This window comes from Drosophila simulans, chromosome X (assembly GCF_016746395.2).
Source record: "Drosophila simulans strain w501 chromosome X, Prin_Dsim_3.1, whole genome shotgun sequence".
Classification (NCBI taxonomy): Eukaryota; Metazoa; Arthropoda; class Insecta; order Diptera; family Drosophilidae; genus Drosophila; species Drosophila simulans.
The window spans coordinates 14,248,869-14,264,067 of NC_052525.2; the positions used below are offsets into that span (position 1 = coordinate 14,248,869).

The following is a 15,199-nucleotide window of genomic DNA, read 5'->3' on the forward strand; positions in this document are numbered from 1 at the left end:
CCGCCGAACATAAATATGTACAACACAAATATGAAAAGTCGGCGGGGCGAAAAGAAACACATGTGTCAGCTGCTGCAGCACACACAATTTAAAACTATAATATTAAAGGCAATTTGTTAAAAGGGTTGCAATTATTTATAGCCATCGCCCTAATGATTCAGACAATAAATGGGCTAAATAATTCCTAAATCCCCAATGAAAACCTATGAATAACAGCTTAGAAGCTGCAATTATCTAGTCTAGTCATTAGTTAGTCAAATACAATGAGAAGTAGCTCTTATTAATAGCCATCAATGTAATGATCATCGTAAAAATTATTGATCATAAACTAAAAGTCTTACTTTTTATCGAAACTAAAAGCTTAGCTTAAAAGTAAGCTAAATGATCAGCAGTAAAATTGTCGGTTTTGTGTTATATTCAACTAGAATCTTGTTAAACAAATCTGTAGACAACAATTTAAAGATAATAATTGTTTAATGTAGTATGAAACACGCTATAAGTAGTTTTTACTTATATTGATTTTATAGCATTTCCTTTTTTAGGTTGAATTTTTAGTTCTACATATATAATAATATTCATGTTATTTAAATAGGATTTTCGATACCCAGTTTTTGGGTATTCTATTTTTGCTTAAATGAGGAAGCTTTCTACATTTCTTTCTTTCTTTTCAATAAAATATTAATTTGTATATATGTATATGTATGTATCTATAAGATATAATATTTACTACACTCATATTCTAGTTTGTGTTAAATATTTAAATTAACTAAAACATTTCAACAGCCTTCTCTCGATTTCATTTGTATCTTATCCATAACTACATACATACATATGTACTTCACAGATGCAAAAGTATCTTAGTATCTCAAACTGAGTTTCGTCAAAAGAAAACACTTACCCAAAAAGCAACAACGATTGTGTTGCAAGTTGACTGCTGCTGTTTCTTCTTCTTTTACTTTTTGGGCTCCTTGTTCTGTATCTCTTGTTGTTGTTATTGTTGTTGTTGTTGTAGGTCCAAGATGCATAGATGGCTAAGCGGAGAGTAAGTGGGTGCGAATGAGACAGCGATATGGAGCAAGTGAGAGGGCAAGCGAGTTGTAATTGAATGTTTGGCTCTTAATTAAAACAAGAATTGTGGCAGCCACGCTTTAAGGCGGGGGGCGTGGCAAGCCCACTCCCACTCTCTTTCTCGCTCTCTCTCTCTCTCCCTTGGTTCTTCCTTTTCTTCGCTCTCTCTCTCTTCACGTGCCCTTTTTGATTATCTAATCCTTGGGGCAGGTGACATTTTGCAACTTTTGGGGAAGCGGAAGTTGTTGCCGTTTTCTTGTGCTGCCGCCGCTGCCAATACCGTTATCGATTTTTTGCGGCAGCTTGTTGTTGTTGTCGCTGCTGCCGCCGTAAGCCGAAAAAAGGCGTGTGTGGCAAAAGAGACAGAGGAACGTGGAGGAGAGAGGGAAAAGCCAGTGGCAAAGCGCATCCATGGACGGCACACACACACACACACACATTGGCCAGATGAGAAGAGTGGGGGAGAGTGGAAAGCGGGGAGAGAGGAGAGCCGAAAAGGCCAAAGCGAAACGAGTTAAGACGCAAGACAATGCAGATAAAGGCGGCAGCGACAACAACAAACACGGCCAAGAACGGCAACAACAACCACAACAGCAGAAGGCGTCGCGGTGCGCTCTTCTTCTTGCTCTCCTTCTTTATCATCTGCTTGCAATGCATTCGTGTTTTTGTTGTTTTTTGGGTTTTCGTTTTTTTTCTTGTTGGTTTTTTCTTTTTTATTTTGGAAAACTTGAATCTTTACCAGCTGCGTTTGGAGTTTTCCTGCCACTTCTTAAATGCGCGCGCGCATTTCCCACGACAAAAAGAAAACAAACGACCAGCGAGACACACCAGTGGCACTTTATAGAATAAAAAAAAGAAGTAGAATGTGCAAATACAAGAGGAACACACCAGCACCGAAAAAAAAGAACAACAGTTAAGATCGCCGCGTTATTTAACCGCTTTTCCACACACCTCACGACGCGATTTCTTCGGATTGTTTGGTTTGCTCGGATTCTCTTCAGTTCCGCTCGCTTCGATTTGGTCTGTTCTCAGCAAAGCGTTGCAGCCAAACTAAAGCGTCCGTCGGCGGATCGAAGCGAACCACTGCGAACCGAGTGGCACGAAGTTGCACGAAGATGCACGAAGCGCTCGTCGGCGTGCAGCGAAAGCACTATCGTAGAGATGGGGCGCCAGTGCTTGCGATAGCCAATCGATATATCGTACGGGCAATCAGCTGGTGTGATTTTAAATCCTATTATCAGTGTTATCTACAATATATACCAATTTTAAATTGATAGAGGGAGATCGAACATTGGGGTTTTAAAGTTCCTGATCTTAATGCGTATATCTTCACTATATACAACTGGAACGGCGAATAAGATTTGATTGCATGAGCTTTCAAAAATCTATCGCTATGTCTTACATATTATCAGCAATCAGCTGGTTTTTTAGGTAGTGTGTTATTATAGATTACTTATTGATTTTGAATAAAATATTTAACATATAGTTAAAATACACACCAATTAATCAACAATTTTAAATGGGATTTGAGTAAACGTTGTGAGAATACGTTTTTTTTATTAGATAGGAAATAATAAACTAGAAAATACCAGACGGCTGAAGAATGATGTCCAAAATAAATTTCTAAAATAGAAAACCGTTAAAAACGGATGTTAGATTATTTAATAATATAACATTAAGAATTCAATTTTAAAGTTGATTTTCTACGTATTATAATAGAGAATGAAACTAAAGCTTTATAGTTACCAATTTAAAATGATAACCCCATTTTATTCACCAACCGCCCAGTTTTCGAAATGAAACATTCAGTTTTGTATAATACACTTCATATAATTTTATGCAGGTATTTATATATGCAATTATTTAACACTCAGTGGAAAACACAGAAGAAAACCGAAGAATTCGGGGACAATTTGCAAGCCGCTTGTATTTCAAATGTCTCCATAAAGTAATATTGCTGATGCGGCATTTGGCGCGAATTGTCAACACACTCTCCGTTTTCTTTCAGTGCACACCACATTTACCATTATTTGTACACTCTTATGTATTTTTATGGGTTTCTTGTAAATCATTTTGCCGAATGTTTAGCTCGTACACACTAAAACTATTAAACTGATTTCGTTTTGTTGACTAGCATTTAGTTATTTGCTTTTTGTAAACAGCATAAAATGTAACTTTCTTATTTCTGTATTTGCCACTACATAAACTAAATTATTGCACATCTTTTATTTAGGATTAGAACATAGTTTGCCACACGTGCCTGAGTGCGTTGGTGTGGATTTAAAAGATTCCTGCTGGCCCATCCATCTCATCCGCTCCGATCCGTCGGGATTGATGTCTTTGTATTGAATGATATGTAACGCTACGCTTTTGACTAATTGGATTTTGGATTTTGGATCGTAAGGATGCCCCAATACTCATAGAGTAAAATTTTGCCATAATTCATATTTGATGGGAGTTGTGACCGCGGCCGAACAAGAGTTTTCTAAATTGAAGAAAGGTACTTTTGAAAATCAGTTACGAACACATGCTCAAAAATAGTGCAATTTTCGAAACTTTAAATACTTCTTGTGGCACTTTCGATCATCATCTATGAACTATATTGCAATTATTCGTTTAAAAGTGACTTTTCCCATCGCCGCATTGATGTGTGTGAGTAGTGATGGTGAGGGCGTTTTGGTGTTGATATTTTTTCTAAGTGTAGGGTATTTCGCTGTCGGCTCAAAACAGCAAGGCTCCAACCACGTTTAGTGCCTGATGGTGTTGCTTTTGTTGTTGCTTCTGCTGCTGATTCTGCTGTTGTTGTTGCTGTTGATGTTGGTGTGTGTGGTACATGCTTGTGGTTGTTGTTGGCGATTTGAGTTCCTCCACTATAATGGCACCATTCTCATCCACCAAGTGATTTAATAGTAAATTCTCAACCTGCTCATCGGACAGTAACTCTTTTGGCTCTGAAGATCTGCAAAGTTAGTTAGTTTTGTATGTAATTGCTTTGCATAGTGAAATCTGAACGAAAAACACAGAACTGAGACTCGATAGAGAGATAAGTGGGTAAACATATGATATACAGTGGGTGATAATAGGACAGGTAAGCAATTACAACACTTAAAAAAAAGTCGGTGTTTCCGACTTACAGATAACCGGTACTCTAAGTTCTACAGGTTCATTTTAAAGATCATTATTTCGCACTTAAAACAATGAGGAAAATAATATAAGTTGGCAAATACTACACTTTTCCTAGGATCTTTATATACTTATGATCCATTATAGTATAATATAATATACAGACTTGGAAAACAGATTTCAAAAGACCAAAGAATTAAAATTCTTATTAAAAAGTTTTCAAGTACAGAGAAATAATAAGATTTAAGTTCATGGACAGATCCCCTAATATAGCTTTCAAACTCAACTAAACTCAAAAGTGGTAATTTTGAAAATTAGAGTACAGGGTATTCAACTTAGGTACATTCAATTAGACAGGGATAACGATATGAAGATGACTCGGCTTAGAGGGAGAAGGCAATAGCGATACAAAGCGGTTAATGAGTGGGAAAAGGTAACGTTTAGAAAAAAAAACACAACAGATATTTCTCGATTTTGGTTTTTGCGTTTTGAGCAGTACATACAGAATTTGAGGTTAAAGCGAGTGTGCGTTCGTGCTGTTGTTGTTGTTCTTGTTGTTGCTGTTGTTGTAGTTGATGTTGTAGTTGTTGCAGTTAGTTTTTTTGAAAGATATATTTGTGAGATTGAAAGTAGCAAAAGCAGAGACCAAATCAAAGCAGCCAATTCGTTCATATTAGTAATTAGTAATTTGAGTACTATTGGTAAATTTTGCAGTTGGTTGGTTCATTTTTGTAGTTGGTTGGATTAGATGGGTGCAAAAATTGCGCTGATCATCGCTGTTTCGGTTCGGGTATACATATGTATATATATAATTTTTTTTTTTCAAATTCAAATTCGGTTTCGGAATCGAAATCCGATTTCTGAGTTCTGAGTTCAAATGAGCTTGGCGAGGCGGCTGTGCAGCGAGTTGAGCAGACTACGACCGCCACCCTTTACCCCATTACCGTCTACTGACCTGCTGAAGAGGAAAAAATCACCGGCACCGCCGCCAGATCCTGAACCGGATCCACCTCCACCTGCTGCACCGGATCCACCGCCGGTTCCGCCGCTTGCTCCGCCACCGCTCAGCGCCAGTGAGTCCGTTGTGCCGCCGAGCAGTGCATCTCCTTCGGCTGCACAATCGCCGGACATCTCCGATTCGCTGTTGCGGCGCTCCAGGCTGCGTCCCACCTTCTGGAAGCCGTAGCTAAACACATCCTTCACCTTGTCGCCGGCATCGATTAGCAGATCCAGGCTCTGGCGCCGACCGCTGCCCTTGAAGCTGTTCGAGCGGGACAGCCACTGGCTGAGGCTCTGCTTGCGGCTCATCTGCTGGCCACCGCCGCTGGATGCACTGCTATCGTCCTGGAATATCGTCGTGCAGGTGACCTTGCGCTTGGGCTCATCGGACGACGAGGTCGAGTGCTGGGACTGGGCATCCGGATCGAGATGATTCCTGGCCAGGCCGAGGCCCAGGCCGCCGGACATGCCGCCCGTGGAATCCAGGCCCTGCTGCTCGAGCAGCGACTGATTGGAGTAGCTGGAACTGGTGCTATCCGAATGCGATAGCCGGATCTCCGTCCACTGCTCAATGTCGTTGTCCGCCGGAGCACCGCCAGCCGAAGTCGAGACGGAAGCGGATCCCGAGGCCAGAGATCCGCTGCCCGACTTCACCTCGTAGGGAGCGTGCAGGCCCAGCGGTCCCAATCCGGCTTCCCCATCCGCCGCAGCACCTGTGCTGGCCGACTTGTGCATGCCGCCGGCCAGTTTCTGCGGGAAGGTGAGCACCGCCTCGAAATCGGTCAGCAGGTGGGGGCACTCGTGGTGGCCCAGACGCTCGGGCATGCGCAGGTACTCCTCCTCCTCCTCCTCCGCGTGCTCCTGCTCCTCGGCGGCTGCCTTCGCCTCGAGATCCTGTCGATCGGCAGCAGTTCCGCATGAACTCCTCTCCAGACCCGCCGTCAACGTGTCCACGGCGTCCACCTGACGCAGCATGGCCTCGTAGTTGAGCAGGTTATTCCGCTGCTGGCGCTGACGGTGAATGTCCTCCGAAATCTGCTCCAGATTCTTCAGCGCCTCGTTGTACGTTAGCTTCGCCGCACTGACCTTCGCCTCCAGCTCGTTGACGCGCGTCTTTTGGGCCTTCAGCAGTCCATTGTAGTTCGCCCGGGTCTCGTAGTACGGCCTATGGTATCGGGGAGGGAGTCCAGCGGATTAGGTTAGTCGTGGTGCCTGCTACATGTGGCCAAATCAAGTCGGCGATACTCACGAACAGAGGGTACAATACAAAGCGTGCATAATGCTAAAATATCTCAACAAAAGTAAATTGCGCTTGAGCTGCAATCTAAAAGAAAGATAAAAGTGCGGAAGACAGGGCAGTCCGCCGAAAAAAAAAACAGAACAAAAAGGCATACAACAAATTAGAATTTAATAAACAAATATAAAACTTAAAAGTAAACCAAAAAAAAAGGTTTAATAAGAAGCGTAAGTTCGGCAATGGACCGAAATTCGAAAATCCCTCAGGATTTCATTGTGTTTTAAGTTCAGCAATGTGAGTTTTAAAAACTATGTCCACTTCAGTCTGGTAAAAAATATCAGCATTTAGATCAAAATAAATGTAATTTTTTATCTAACTCTTACTGACATTTTTCACAATAGTATATGATTTAAAATATTGCAAATTTTTTGAAGTTTCTTGATGCAAAATAAATGAGATCATCTCAGAAATTTGAAATAGATTTCTGTAACTTTTTGATGGATATTTTGCAAGTAGTATTTCTAAAATGTTTAAAACATATTGATTCAAAATCGAATGGAGTTTCTGGGTCACCAGCATTCGACTTTCGGTGGGAAGAGGTTTCTGTGACCTGGTTCTTCTTGGTTCTTAAGCAGTTTTCCTTGAAGGGAACCCTTGAACTTTACCTGGATGCCCGGAGCGCTTGCTTCAGCTGACCCTGGAGCTTGCCGACCCGGTTGTTGGCCACCTCGAGCTTCAGCTGGCACATCTTGAGCGCGTTTCGGGTGTCGGTGACCTCCAGCTGGGACTGATTGACCTTGCTGGCGGCGTGGCTGAGCATCTCCTGGCAGGCGGTGTCCAGCGTCGACTTCTCGCCCAGCCCCTGCTCGGCCAGGTAGACCATCTCCTTGGCGGCGGCATGAATGGACTTGGCCTTCTCGTGGCTGGCGGCGGCCAATTGGGTTTCCTTGGCCAGCTGGGCGGCGTAGATGCGAGATTCGTAGTACGGCTTGGCGGCATCAATGGAGTTGCCCAGCTTGTGGGCGGCCCCCTTGATCCTCACCACACTTTCGGCCAGCAAACGCTTGAACTCGCACTTGGCCTCCTTTTTGTTTGGTTTGGGACAGGGATCGCAAGCAATTATGGTAAGTAACTGGGGTAACTGGAGAAAAATCAATACTCGCCCACTCACATCGAGCTCCACTTCGTATCGGTTGATGTTGTCCGTGGCGGAGTTCAGCTTCTCCAGCTCCACCTAAGCGGCTCCCGAGGATTAGGTTGTTTGGCATATGTAGGTGTATGTATGTAGGTGGTACCTACCTGGACCCTCGGATCCACGGGCGTGTTGCTCTCCGTTGACATGGTGCCTGGCTGATTTGGGGGGCGATTCTCGGGTCTTGCCTGGATTTCACCGTGGAGTTGCTGTAATGGATGCAGTGCAGCTGGGCAGCGGGGCAGCGGGCTCGTTCAGTGGGTCAATTGCATCTGGGAATGCGAGTCATTATCCACGGCACATCGCGAATAGCAAAAGCAAAGCAAATCAAATCAATCGTGGAATGAAATCAAGCGAGCTTTTGCAGACACAATTATGACAACACGCTCCGGAGCTTTTGCGTTTGGCCAGCGGAAAAAGCTCTGGTCAGCTGCTTTTTACCGTTGCAAAGCGCTTAGAAACTATCGTTCGTTACCTTTGATTCTTATGAGAATATCGATAAGTAAATAAGCTGACGCATTTGCTTATTACGAATATATTAAATCTTTTAATAAATTATATATTTAATGAAAAGAAACATACGCCCTTAAATGAAAACAAGCAAATTATTTTAGCCACTTGCTATTGGAACTCGAAATACTTCTAATTAAAGTAGTTATAGAATCCATTTGTTGAAAACCGTCTTAACTTTTATGTCTGCATTTTTATGTATGGGCGGATCCCACTGTTATGCCATTATCTTAAAAACTGTGAATAATTTTTATTTGAAATTTTCCTGAAATATCCTTTAAGGTGGTCTAGTGGGCATATTGGTACACGATCTGCGAGTGGAGATATTTCCCAAAGAGTGGGTAGCCGATTTTCCAATTGCATATTTAATATACCTTTTTCAGTCCTATTAACCTAAATCATACACAGATTGTTAGATCTGTCTTTTCTTAACGGTACTGCATTTATATTTTTTGAAATCCCCCTCCAAATAGCGAAAAAATAAATAAATAAAAAACTTTTCCAAGTTCCATTTTCCACCGTTCTCATCTAAGCTAAATTGAATGCAAGGCATATTAAAATTATAATGAACTGCCACACTTTTCATATTCCATCGTTTCACGAGCAACGCTTAGTCATTGCCGTTTGCTTGACGCGCTCACGAAACACTGGAATCGGCGGCGCCTGGTCACACTGCGCCGATTGCACCCAGTGTCATGTGCGTGCATGTGTGTGCGTGTGTGTGTCAGTGTGTCGTATGAATTGTGGCGACCAAGTGCGCGAATAAAAATAAGTAAATAAATGCACATTGCGACCGACGGTGCGTGTGTGCAGGCGCCAGATGGTGCACTTGGATGACCCCAACAGCGAGTGACCCCGCTCGAAACGCATTCGAAGTTCGAAATCCGAAATACCAAAATCCAAAATCTAGAGACAACAGCCGCAGCAGCAGCAGCGGCAGCGGCAACAACAAAACGGCGATCGCTCGCACACACACGCACACACAGGTAGTAATCCGAACGGTAAGTTGTGTTCCACTGATAAAAACTTATCACACCCCCCTCCGCAAATAACGCGAATGGAAAAGATTCGATAATTCGAGTTTTGCTGCTCCACTTGTCACCTCATCTGGTTCCATTATTCGTCATATTCATTTGCTCCAAATTCGCTTTCTTTCGTTGCTTGCATGGCACACAGACAGCAGCGGAATAACGGTAAAGCTAGCGCCCCCCAGACAGGAAGTGGTGAATAATTGAATATTCCAACGACGTACCGACGAAATAATGGCCACGGGCGGCGGTGGCAGCGGCCACGGGGGAGCGGGATCCGCCGGAAATGCTGACCACCACAAGCGCAACACCTTCACCAGCTATGTGGCACCGCTACCCGGAGATATGCGCGCCACAGCGGACACGAACGAATGGTGCCTGCCCAGCGTTTTGCGGGACGTCCATCTGGCCAAGCCGCGCCTGCTGCAGGGCGAGCAGATAGTGGCCTCGGCGCCAGCCTACATGTACTCCCCGATCGATCCGATGGACAGCAGCGGAGGCAGTGGCTCCACGCTCAGCGCCACATCGTCAGCGTCCGGTACGCCAGCGGATCGTCATCACAAAGAGGCCACCTTCGGACTGTTGAGTGTCACCAATTTCAAGCTGGCCTTTGTGCCGCTGCATGAGAAGCGCAATCAGGCGATCACAGCGCCACTGATCGATCTGTATCAGGAGAACATCTATTTGGGCCGGAACGAGATCACGCTGAACAACATCGATCATATCTATACCATTTCCGAGCTGGGACGGGCGGCCAGTGCGCTGCAGGCGGCGCGCGGCATGGCCAGCCATGCGGGCATGAGCAGGCGCAAGAAGCTGGAGCCCTTCAAGCAGCAGAACATCAGCGGTCGCATCGCCGCCCTGCACATCGTGTGCAAGAACTTTCGCCTGCTGAAGTTCGCCTTCCAGCAGCAGGACTCGAAGATGTTCGGTGCCAGTGATCAGGGCAAACTGATTGCCTCGGCCCTGGTGCGTTTCGCCTATCCAATGCGGCATGACCTGAGCTTCGCCTACGCGCACCGAGAGCCTTACTATTCGACGCTGGGCGCATCCGGCACCAGTATGTATGCGACGAAGAACGACTGGGCCAGGGAGCTGATACGCTGCGGCGCCACCGAGTGGCAGGTGGTGAGCTGTGCCAGTGTCCAGCTGCTGCAGAATCCCCTCCAGGCGGGCAAGTACACAGTGCCGCCGCATTTCGTCATACCGAAGAGCTGCAGCGTGGATCGATTCCTCGATCTGTCGCGCGCCTTCTGCGATTCACGAGCTGCCTTCTGGGTGTACAGCTATGGGAGCAGCGCGGCCCTGGTCAGGTTAGCTGAACTGCAGCCGGCTGCGCAGCAGGACACCAAATCGGAGAATGTGATGCTGGAGCTGGTGCGCAAGTGCGATGCGGGGCGACAGCTGAAGCTGCTGCAGCTGACGGATCGACTGCCGAGCATTCAGGATGTGCTGCGCGCCTACCAGAAGCTGAGGCGCCTGTGCACGCCGGAAACGCCGGAGAAGTTTATGCTGCAGGATGACAAGTACCTGGGACTACTCGAAAAGACCAACTGGCTGTTCTATGTGTCGTTGTGCCTACGCTATGCTAGTGAAGCGGCTGCCACGCTGCGCAGCGGCGTAACCTGTGTCCTCCAGGAGTCGAATGGCCGTGATCTCTGCTGTGTGATTAGCAGTCTGGCGCAGCTATTGCTCGATCCGCACTTCCGTTCCATCGATGGCTTCCAGTCGCTCGTGCAGAAGGAGTGGGTGGCCCTGGAGCATCCGTTTCAGCGCCGCCTGGGTCACGTCTATCCTGCCCAGCCAGCCGGCGGCAATGCCGAGCTATTCGACAGCGAACAGAGCCCAGTGTTCCTGCTCTTCCTCGACTGCGTGTGGCAGCTGCTGCAGCAGTTCCCCGACGAGTTCGAGTTCACGCAGACGTACCTGACCACGCTGTGGGATGCGTGCTTCGTGCCCATCTTCGATACCTTCCAGTTCGACACGCAGGCCCAGCGGCTGAAGGCGGTGACCGACTCGCAGCTCGTCCTGCGTCCCGTTTGGGATTGGGGCGAGCAGTTCTCGGACAAGGACAAGATGTTCTTCAGCAATCCGCTGTACCAGCGCCAAAGGGGCGATCTTGGCGCCCAGGCGGCTGCCGTGGCGCATCGCCGATCCCTGGCGGTGGGGCATAAGGGAGCGCATGGCGGCGGCAGTGGTGTCACACCCTCGCGCAACACCATCAATCCGCAGCTCTTCGCGACCGCATCGTCAGTGCCGCAGGATCGTTACCTGCAGCCGGCCCATCGCATCTTCGATCTGCAGGTGTGGGATCAGTGCTACTACCGCTGGCTGCCCATTCTGGACATACGCGGCGGCGGCCAGCCGCAGGTGGATCTCTTCCATCGCCTGCTGCTGAGCAATATAGCGAAGGTACAGCGCTGCCTGGATTATCAGAACTTTGACGATCTGCCCGATGCGTTTTACGAGTTCGCCGGCGAATCGCGTCCCAATCAGCTCAAGGACGAGAAGCCCGACAAGGAGGACGAGGCCGAGTTCGTGGACGGTGTGGAGCGGCGCAGGAAGCCGACGGTGAAGGCCGCCACGCCCACCAGCGGACTCACATCGGTCCCCGGCAAACTGCAGCTATCGACGCTGTCGTCGTTCTTCCCATTCGGGAATCCCATCGCCGGGGATGCGCCGCTCCAGCTGTACGACATCCTGAGCAGCAGCAGTGAGCTGCTGATGGAGACCTCATCCTTCCTGGACAAGTCGTCCATTGTCTGATCCACACACAAACCGGACACACCACCACACACACACTCGTTCCACTTGTTTATTCAAAACGCTGAACTTTCGAAGTATTACACAAAAAAAAAGAATAGATTTGAGAAAAAAAGAAAAACACACAGAGAGGAAATTCCCTCACATATACATGGCATATCGCTTTTAACACCTTTGATTATTGTTAACTAATAAGCAAGTTATTGTATAAGTTTTTTTTATTTCGTTTTACTACCACCAAACTGCATTGCATCGCTGCATTATAAAATTAAACGTAACATTGACTAAATAATACGAGTAACAAACGTAACGACAAGCAATTGATGAAGAACGAGATCAAAAAAAAAAAAACGTACGAAAACACCAATTAAATCAATATGTATTATATTGTATGTAACTAAAAATATGAAAGAATATCGATTGATATGTATATTTAAATAAATCAAAAGTGCAAAATCAACAAAATGAGTTCTGATTGCGGCAACTTTAAAAGGAAATCCATTTTGATAGCAGGGGGTATTAAAAGAATTAAGAAATATTAATATAAGATTGATATGGGTGAGTCAGCGAAAAAAATCGTATTAATATGTAAGCTTGTTTTTAAAATGACGTGGATATTTGGATAGTTGAAAATATAAAATAATTGATAATACTTTTGCTTTTGAAACATCTTAATAATCTTAATAATTTTGGGTTCTTCTTAACTCAATACAAAATTTAAGATTTTAAAACTATAAAATAACGGAGCCACATAAGGGTTAACATGGTTACAAGCTTCGATAAGTAACTGTTTAATTCCCGATTTTTTGTAAGTCCAATTAATAGCTTGGATGTTCAGTTATAAACTATAGCAGATAGAAATTATAATGAATTTATAAATATGCTATTATTATAATTGATTATTGGCACGAGCATCTAGATTTAACACTCGGCGAAATGGGTAATGGAAATACATTCAAGGACATGAAGGATTACCCAACGAAAATCATTATAATTACAGATCGGAATAATGAATTGCAAAAAAAGAAGCTATCCACAAGCAATGATAAATATCTGGACTTAAAGCATGAAATAATGGAAGTTAAAGTTAAGGATCTGGCAAACAAAGATATTGAGATGGAAAATCAGGTAGCAAAGGATCTGGAGAAGCGAGCTGAGAATCACAATCATAAAAAGCAGTACGTCGGAAAGCAGTTGCCAAGTAGAAACCCCGGCCAATCGACTCCACCTCGTCCAAGTCGCGTGATTCCACCCATGCCGTCGGAGGAAACGATGCGCCACTCCATAGCCGACAACCTGATGGAGATCCTGGTAAATATGTCTAATCCGCAGCATCGACAACAGTGCTTCTCCCTCTTGCAGGTGGGCGATGCTCTGCAGGCACGCAGCCGAATCCTGGGCATTCTGCAGCAAATCGACGAGAGGCGCAGGACGCGCACCTGAATCCTTCCTATAGAATGCTTGCTTACATTATAATGGCACTTTTACAATCAAAAAATGAGCTCCCGCGATTATATGCCATTGGTTTCCATTTAAATCACATGGAACGCACATCATTGTCGCTATGAGTTAAACATTTAATAATAAAAACGTTGCGTGGCTAACAGATTTAGGAAGGGTATTTGATCTTTGGGTGCTCTTTGCGATCATCACTTGGCCTTGTCGTCCTGCTGCTTGGCCTCCTCCGCTTTCAGCAGCTCCGAAACGATGCCCACCTTCTTGAGCTCCTCGATGAGATCGCCGCTCTGGTGCATCTGCAGCAGGATGTCGCAGCCGCCGACGAATTCGCCATCGATGAACACCTGCGGTATGGTCGGCCAGTCGGTGTAGTCCTTGACTCCTGCACGCAATCAATCTGGTTAAGGGGTGGCACGCAAATGCGTATGTGGAGCGAACTTACCCTGTCGCAGGGACTCGTTTTGCAGCACGTCGTGGGCATCGTACTGGACGCCGTGCATCCGCATGATCTGGACCACCGCATTGCTGAAGCCGCAGCGTGGCGCCTGTGGGTTGCCCTTCATGAAGACGACCACCTTGTTGGTGCGCACCAGCTTGTCCATTGTCGCCTTGTCCACTGCCGCGCCGGTGGCCGCATCCGCCGCAAGAAAGCGGGCGAGGGATTCCGGTGCTGTGGTGGCGAGAATTCGATATCTCGGATGGCGGAGGCTCTGGCAAATTCGGTTCATCTTGACGGCAGCGACTTGTTCGAGGAAATAATAATATTAGCAATATTATCTAATAAAACAAGTGCTGTTCAAGTGTCAGCTAAAAAGGTATCGATAGCTCGCTCGAGTGGAGACTGAACGGCCTATCGACTATCGAACGATTTTCGATTACAAACATTTCAAGAATTTCCATATTTAAATACTTTTTTTATTTGACGAAACTATGCAAATTATAGCAAAAATTGAAACTATAAAGCAAAAGGAGTCAGTTATGATAAAAATACATGTCTTACAATTGAAATAAATGTATTCTAGAATAGTAATGGATACATAACTATGAGTACAATGCTAAAACCTACTAAGTCTAACTAGTGGAGTGTCGTATAGGATCTTTGGAGCTCTCCAGGATTACTGGATGTCGCGGCCTGAGCCTCAGTGCGTCCTGTTGCCGTGCCAGGACCTATCATGTTCTCCATTCGCTGGCTGGTTTCCCGCATAACGCCACCGAAGTCGGGTAAATCCGGGAGATCCAGTGCCAGATGGGCGGAGAATCGCTTGTAGACGGAAGATTTGGTGCTGTCCTTCTTCACTTTCTTCCTGCTCTCCTCGTACTTCAGCTGCTGCTTGAGGAATATTGAAGCCTTTATCATTTCCTGGATGTTCTCGAATATGCTCTCAGATTTTTCAATTGTTCGCAGCGCTCTGCGGTTAAATAGATTTAATTATGTATTATTATTTTAAATGGTAGTTGACCCTACTGTATGCCGTATTCCATATCGTAGCAATGTCCCTGGAGATTATTTTGCAGCTGAAAGACTTCATCGCGTTTCTCGAAAATCGCTGGGGTAACCTTGCGAACGTGCTCCTGTACACGGAAAAACGCCAGCGATGGATCGTTGGCGAATATGTGTATGTTCTCCGATATCTTCTGTGATGTTTTCTTCGCTTTGAATACCAAATCGTTGCCGCGCGACATTGTTAAATTCACTCTATAGTTTTCGTTTTTTATTTCTGGTTTGTTTACATCCAGACTCCAATTGGACTAGTTATCGATAACCAGACTGGCTAGTTCTATGCGATATATATCGACTGGAAATGACTAGGGGTGCACAAT

General features: G+C 45.5%; 6 protein-coding genes across 24 annotated transcripts in view; 2 read left to right on the top strand and 4 right to left on the bottom strand.

Annotated features, from left to right (window-relative positions):
* The window catches only part of LOC6725959 (Ca(2+)/calmodulin-responsive adenylate cyclase), a 33,032-nt gene extending 30,840 nt beyond the window's left edge, over positions 1 to 2,192 (bottom strand). For 4 of the 15 annotated variants that reach the window (XM_039298097.2, XM_039298104.2, XM_039298103.2 and 1 more), the window contains exons 1-2: positions 1,808 to 2,190; positions 899 to 1,031 (exon numbers count right to left, since the gene is read on the bottom strand). The gene's annotated coding sequence lies outside the window, so the exon portion shown is untranslated. Of the gene's footprint in view, positions 1 to 898; positions 1,032 to 1,807 lie in introns of all 15 variants that reach the window. The other 11 variants (XM_039298105.2, XM_039298102.2, XM_039298101.2 and 8 more) reach the window with 5 other exon arrangements.
* Positions 2,193 to 2,877: 685 nt separating this feature from the next.
* LOC6725961 (SH3 domain-binding protein 5) lies at positions 2,878 to 8,036 on the bottom strand. Of its 3 annotated transcripts, XM_016172582.3 has the most exons (6): positions 7,727 to 8,036; positions 7,599 to 7,661; positions 7,093 to 7,511; positions 6,440 to 6,514; positions 5,147 to 6,355; positions 2,878 to 4,027 (listed from the first exon to the last, which is right to left on the bottom strand). In XM_016172582.3, the coding sequence occupies exons 1-6, from the start codon at positions 7,766 to 7,768 to the stop codon at positions 3,790 to 3,792; spliced, it is 2,046 nt and encodes a 681-aa protein (XP_016039315.1). In that variant the 5' UTR covers positions 7,769 to 8,036; the 3' UTR covers positions 2,878 to 3,789. The 3 variants fall into 3 exon arrangements, with proteins under 3 accessions (XP_016039315.1, XP_016039313.1, XP_039152570.1); XM_016172580.3 differs by lacking the exon at positions 6,440 to 6,514 and having other exon boundaries at positions 7,727 to 8,034; XM_039296636.2 differs by lacking the exons at positions 7,599 to 7,661; positions 7,727 to 8,036 and having other exon boundaries at positions 6,440 to 6,507; positions 7,093 to 7,219.
* A 715-nt stretch (positions 8,037 to 8,751) lies between these two features.
* On the top strand, positions 8,752 to 12,209 carry LOC6725962 (myotubularin-related protein 10-B). 2 transcript variants are annotated; one of them, XM_044923636.1, is made up of 2 exons: positions 8,752 to 9,115; positions 9,306 to 12,209. In XM_044923636.1, the coding sequence occupies exon 2, from the start codon at positions 9,392 to 9,394 to the stop codon at positions 11,921 to 11,923; it is 2,532 nt and encodes an 843-aa protein (XP_044779571.1). In that variant the 5' UTR covers positions 8,752 to 9,115; positions 9,306 to 9,391; the 3' UTR covers positions 11,924 to 12,209. The 2 variants fall into 2 exon arrangements, with proteins under 2 accessions (XP_044779571.1, XP_016039316.1); XM_016173907.3 differs by having other exon boundaries at positions 8,753 to 9,130.
* A 256-nt stretch (positions 12,210 to 12,465) lies between these two features.
* Positions 12,466 to 13,528, top strand: LOC6725963. Of its 2 annotated transcripts, XM_044923641.1 has the most exons (3): positions 12,466 to 12,860; positions 12,921 to 13,231; positions 13,283 to 13,528. In XM_044923641.1, exons 1-3 carry the CDS (start codon positions 12,857 to 12,859, stop codon positions 13,361 to 13,363), a joined length of 396 nt encoding a protein of 131 aa, XP_044779576.1. In that variant the 5' UTR covers positions 12,466 to 12,856; the 3' UTR covers positions 13,364 to 13,528. The 2 variants fall into 2 exon arrangements, with proteins under 2 accessions (XP_044779576.1, XP_016039317.1); XM_016173908.3 differs by having other exon boundaries at positions 12,921 to 13,528.
* LOC6725964 (glutaredoxin-related protein 5, mitochondrial) lies at positions 13,477 to 14,233 on the bottom strand. The gene is made up of 2 exons (XM_002106911.4): positions 13,821 to 14,233; positions 13,477 to 13,760 (listed from the first exon to the last, which is right to left on the bottom strand). The coding sequence occupies exons 1-2, from the start codon at positions 14,104 to 14,106 to the stop codon at positions 13,570 to 13,572; spliced, it is 477 nt and encodes a 158-aa protein (XP_002106947.1). The 5' UTR covers positions 14,107 to 14,233; the 3' UTR covers positions 13,477 to 13,569.
* Positions 14,234 to 14,374: 141 nt separating this feature from the next.
* LOC6725965 (BLOC-1-related complex subunit 8 homolog) lies at positions 14,375 to 15,165 on the bottom strand. Its single transcript, XM_002106912.4, has 2 exons — positions 14,844 to 15,165; positions 14,375 to 14,787 (listed from the first exon to the last, which is right to left on the bottom strand). Exons 1-2 carry the CDS (start codon positions 15,059 to 15,061, stop codon positions 14,454 to 14,456), a joined length of 552 nt encoding a protein of 183 aa, XP_002106948.1. The 5' UTR covers positions 15,062 to 15,165; the 3' UTR covers positions 14,375 to 14,453.
* Between the last annotated feature and the right edge of the window lie 34 nt (positions 15,166 to 15,199).

What these genes read in the sequence shown, in the direction of transcription:
- LOC6725962 (XM_044923636.1), top strand. Translation starts at nt 9,392, where the DNA reads ATGGCCACGGGCGGCGGTGGCAGCGGCCACGGGGGAGCGGGATCCGCC.
- LOC6725961 (XM_016172582.3), bottom strand. Translation starts at nt 7,768, where the DNA reads ATGTCAACGGAGAGCAACACGCCCGTGGATCCGAGGGTCCAG. An exon ending in GATACGAAGTGGAGCTCGAT is followed by an intron (nt 7,512 to 7,598) that starts GTGAGTGGGCGA and finishes CCAAACAAAAAG; the next exon opens with GAGGCCAAGTGCGAGTTCAA. An exon ending in TTGTATTGTACCCTCTGTTC is followed by an intron (nt 6,356 to 6,439) that starts GTGAGTATCGCC and finishes CCGATACCATAG; the next exon opens with GCCGTACTACGAGACCCGGG.
- LOC6725964 (XM_002106911.4), bottom strand. Translation starts at nt 14,106, where the DNA reads ATGAACCGAATTTGCCAGAGCCTCCGCCATCCGAGATATCGAATTCTC. An exon ending in AAACGAGTCCCTGCGACAGG is followed by an intron (nt 13,761 to 13,820) that starts GTAAGTTCGCTC and finishes GATTGCGTGCAG; the next exon opens with GAGTCAAGGACTACACCGAC.
- LOC6725965 (XM_002106912.4), bottom strand. Translation starts at nt 15,061, where the DNA reads ATGTCGCGCGGCAACGATTTGGTATTCAAAGCGAAGAAAACATCACAG. An exon ending in GATATGGAATACGGCATACA is followed by an intron (nt 14,788 to 14,843) that starts GTAGGGTCAACT and finishes ATTTAACCGCAG; the next exon opens with AGCGCTGCGAACAATTGAAA.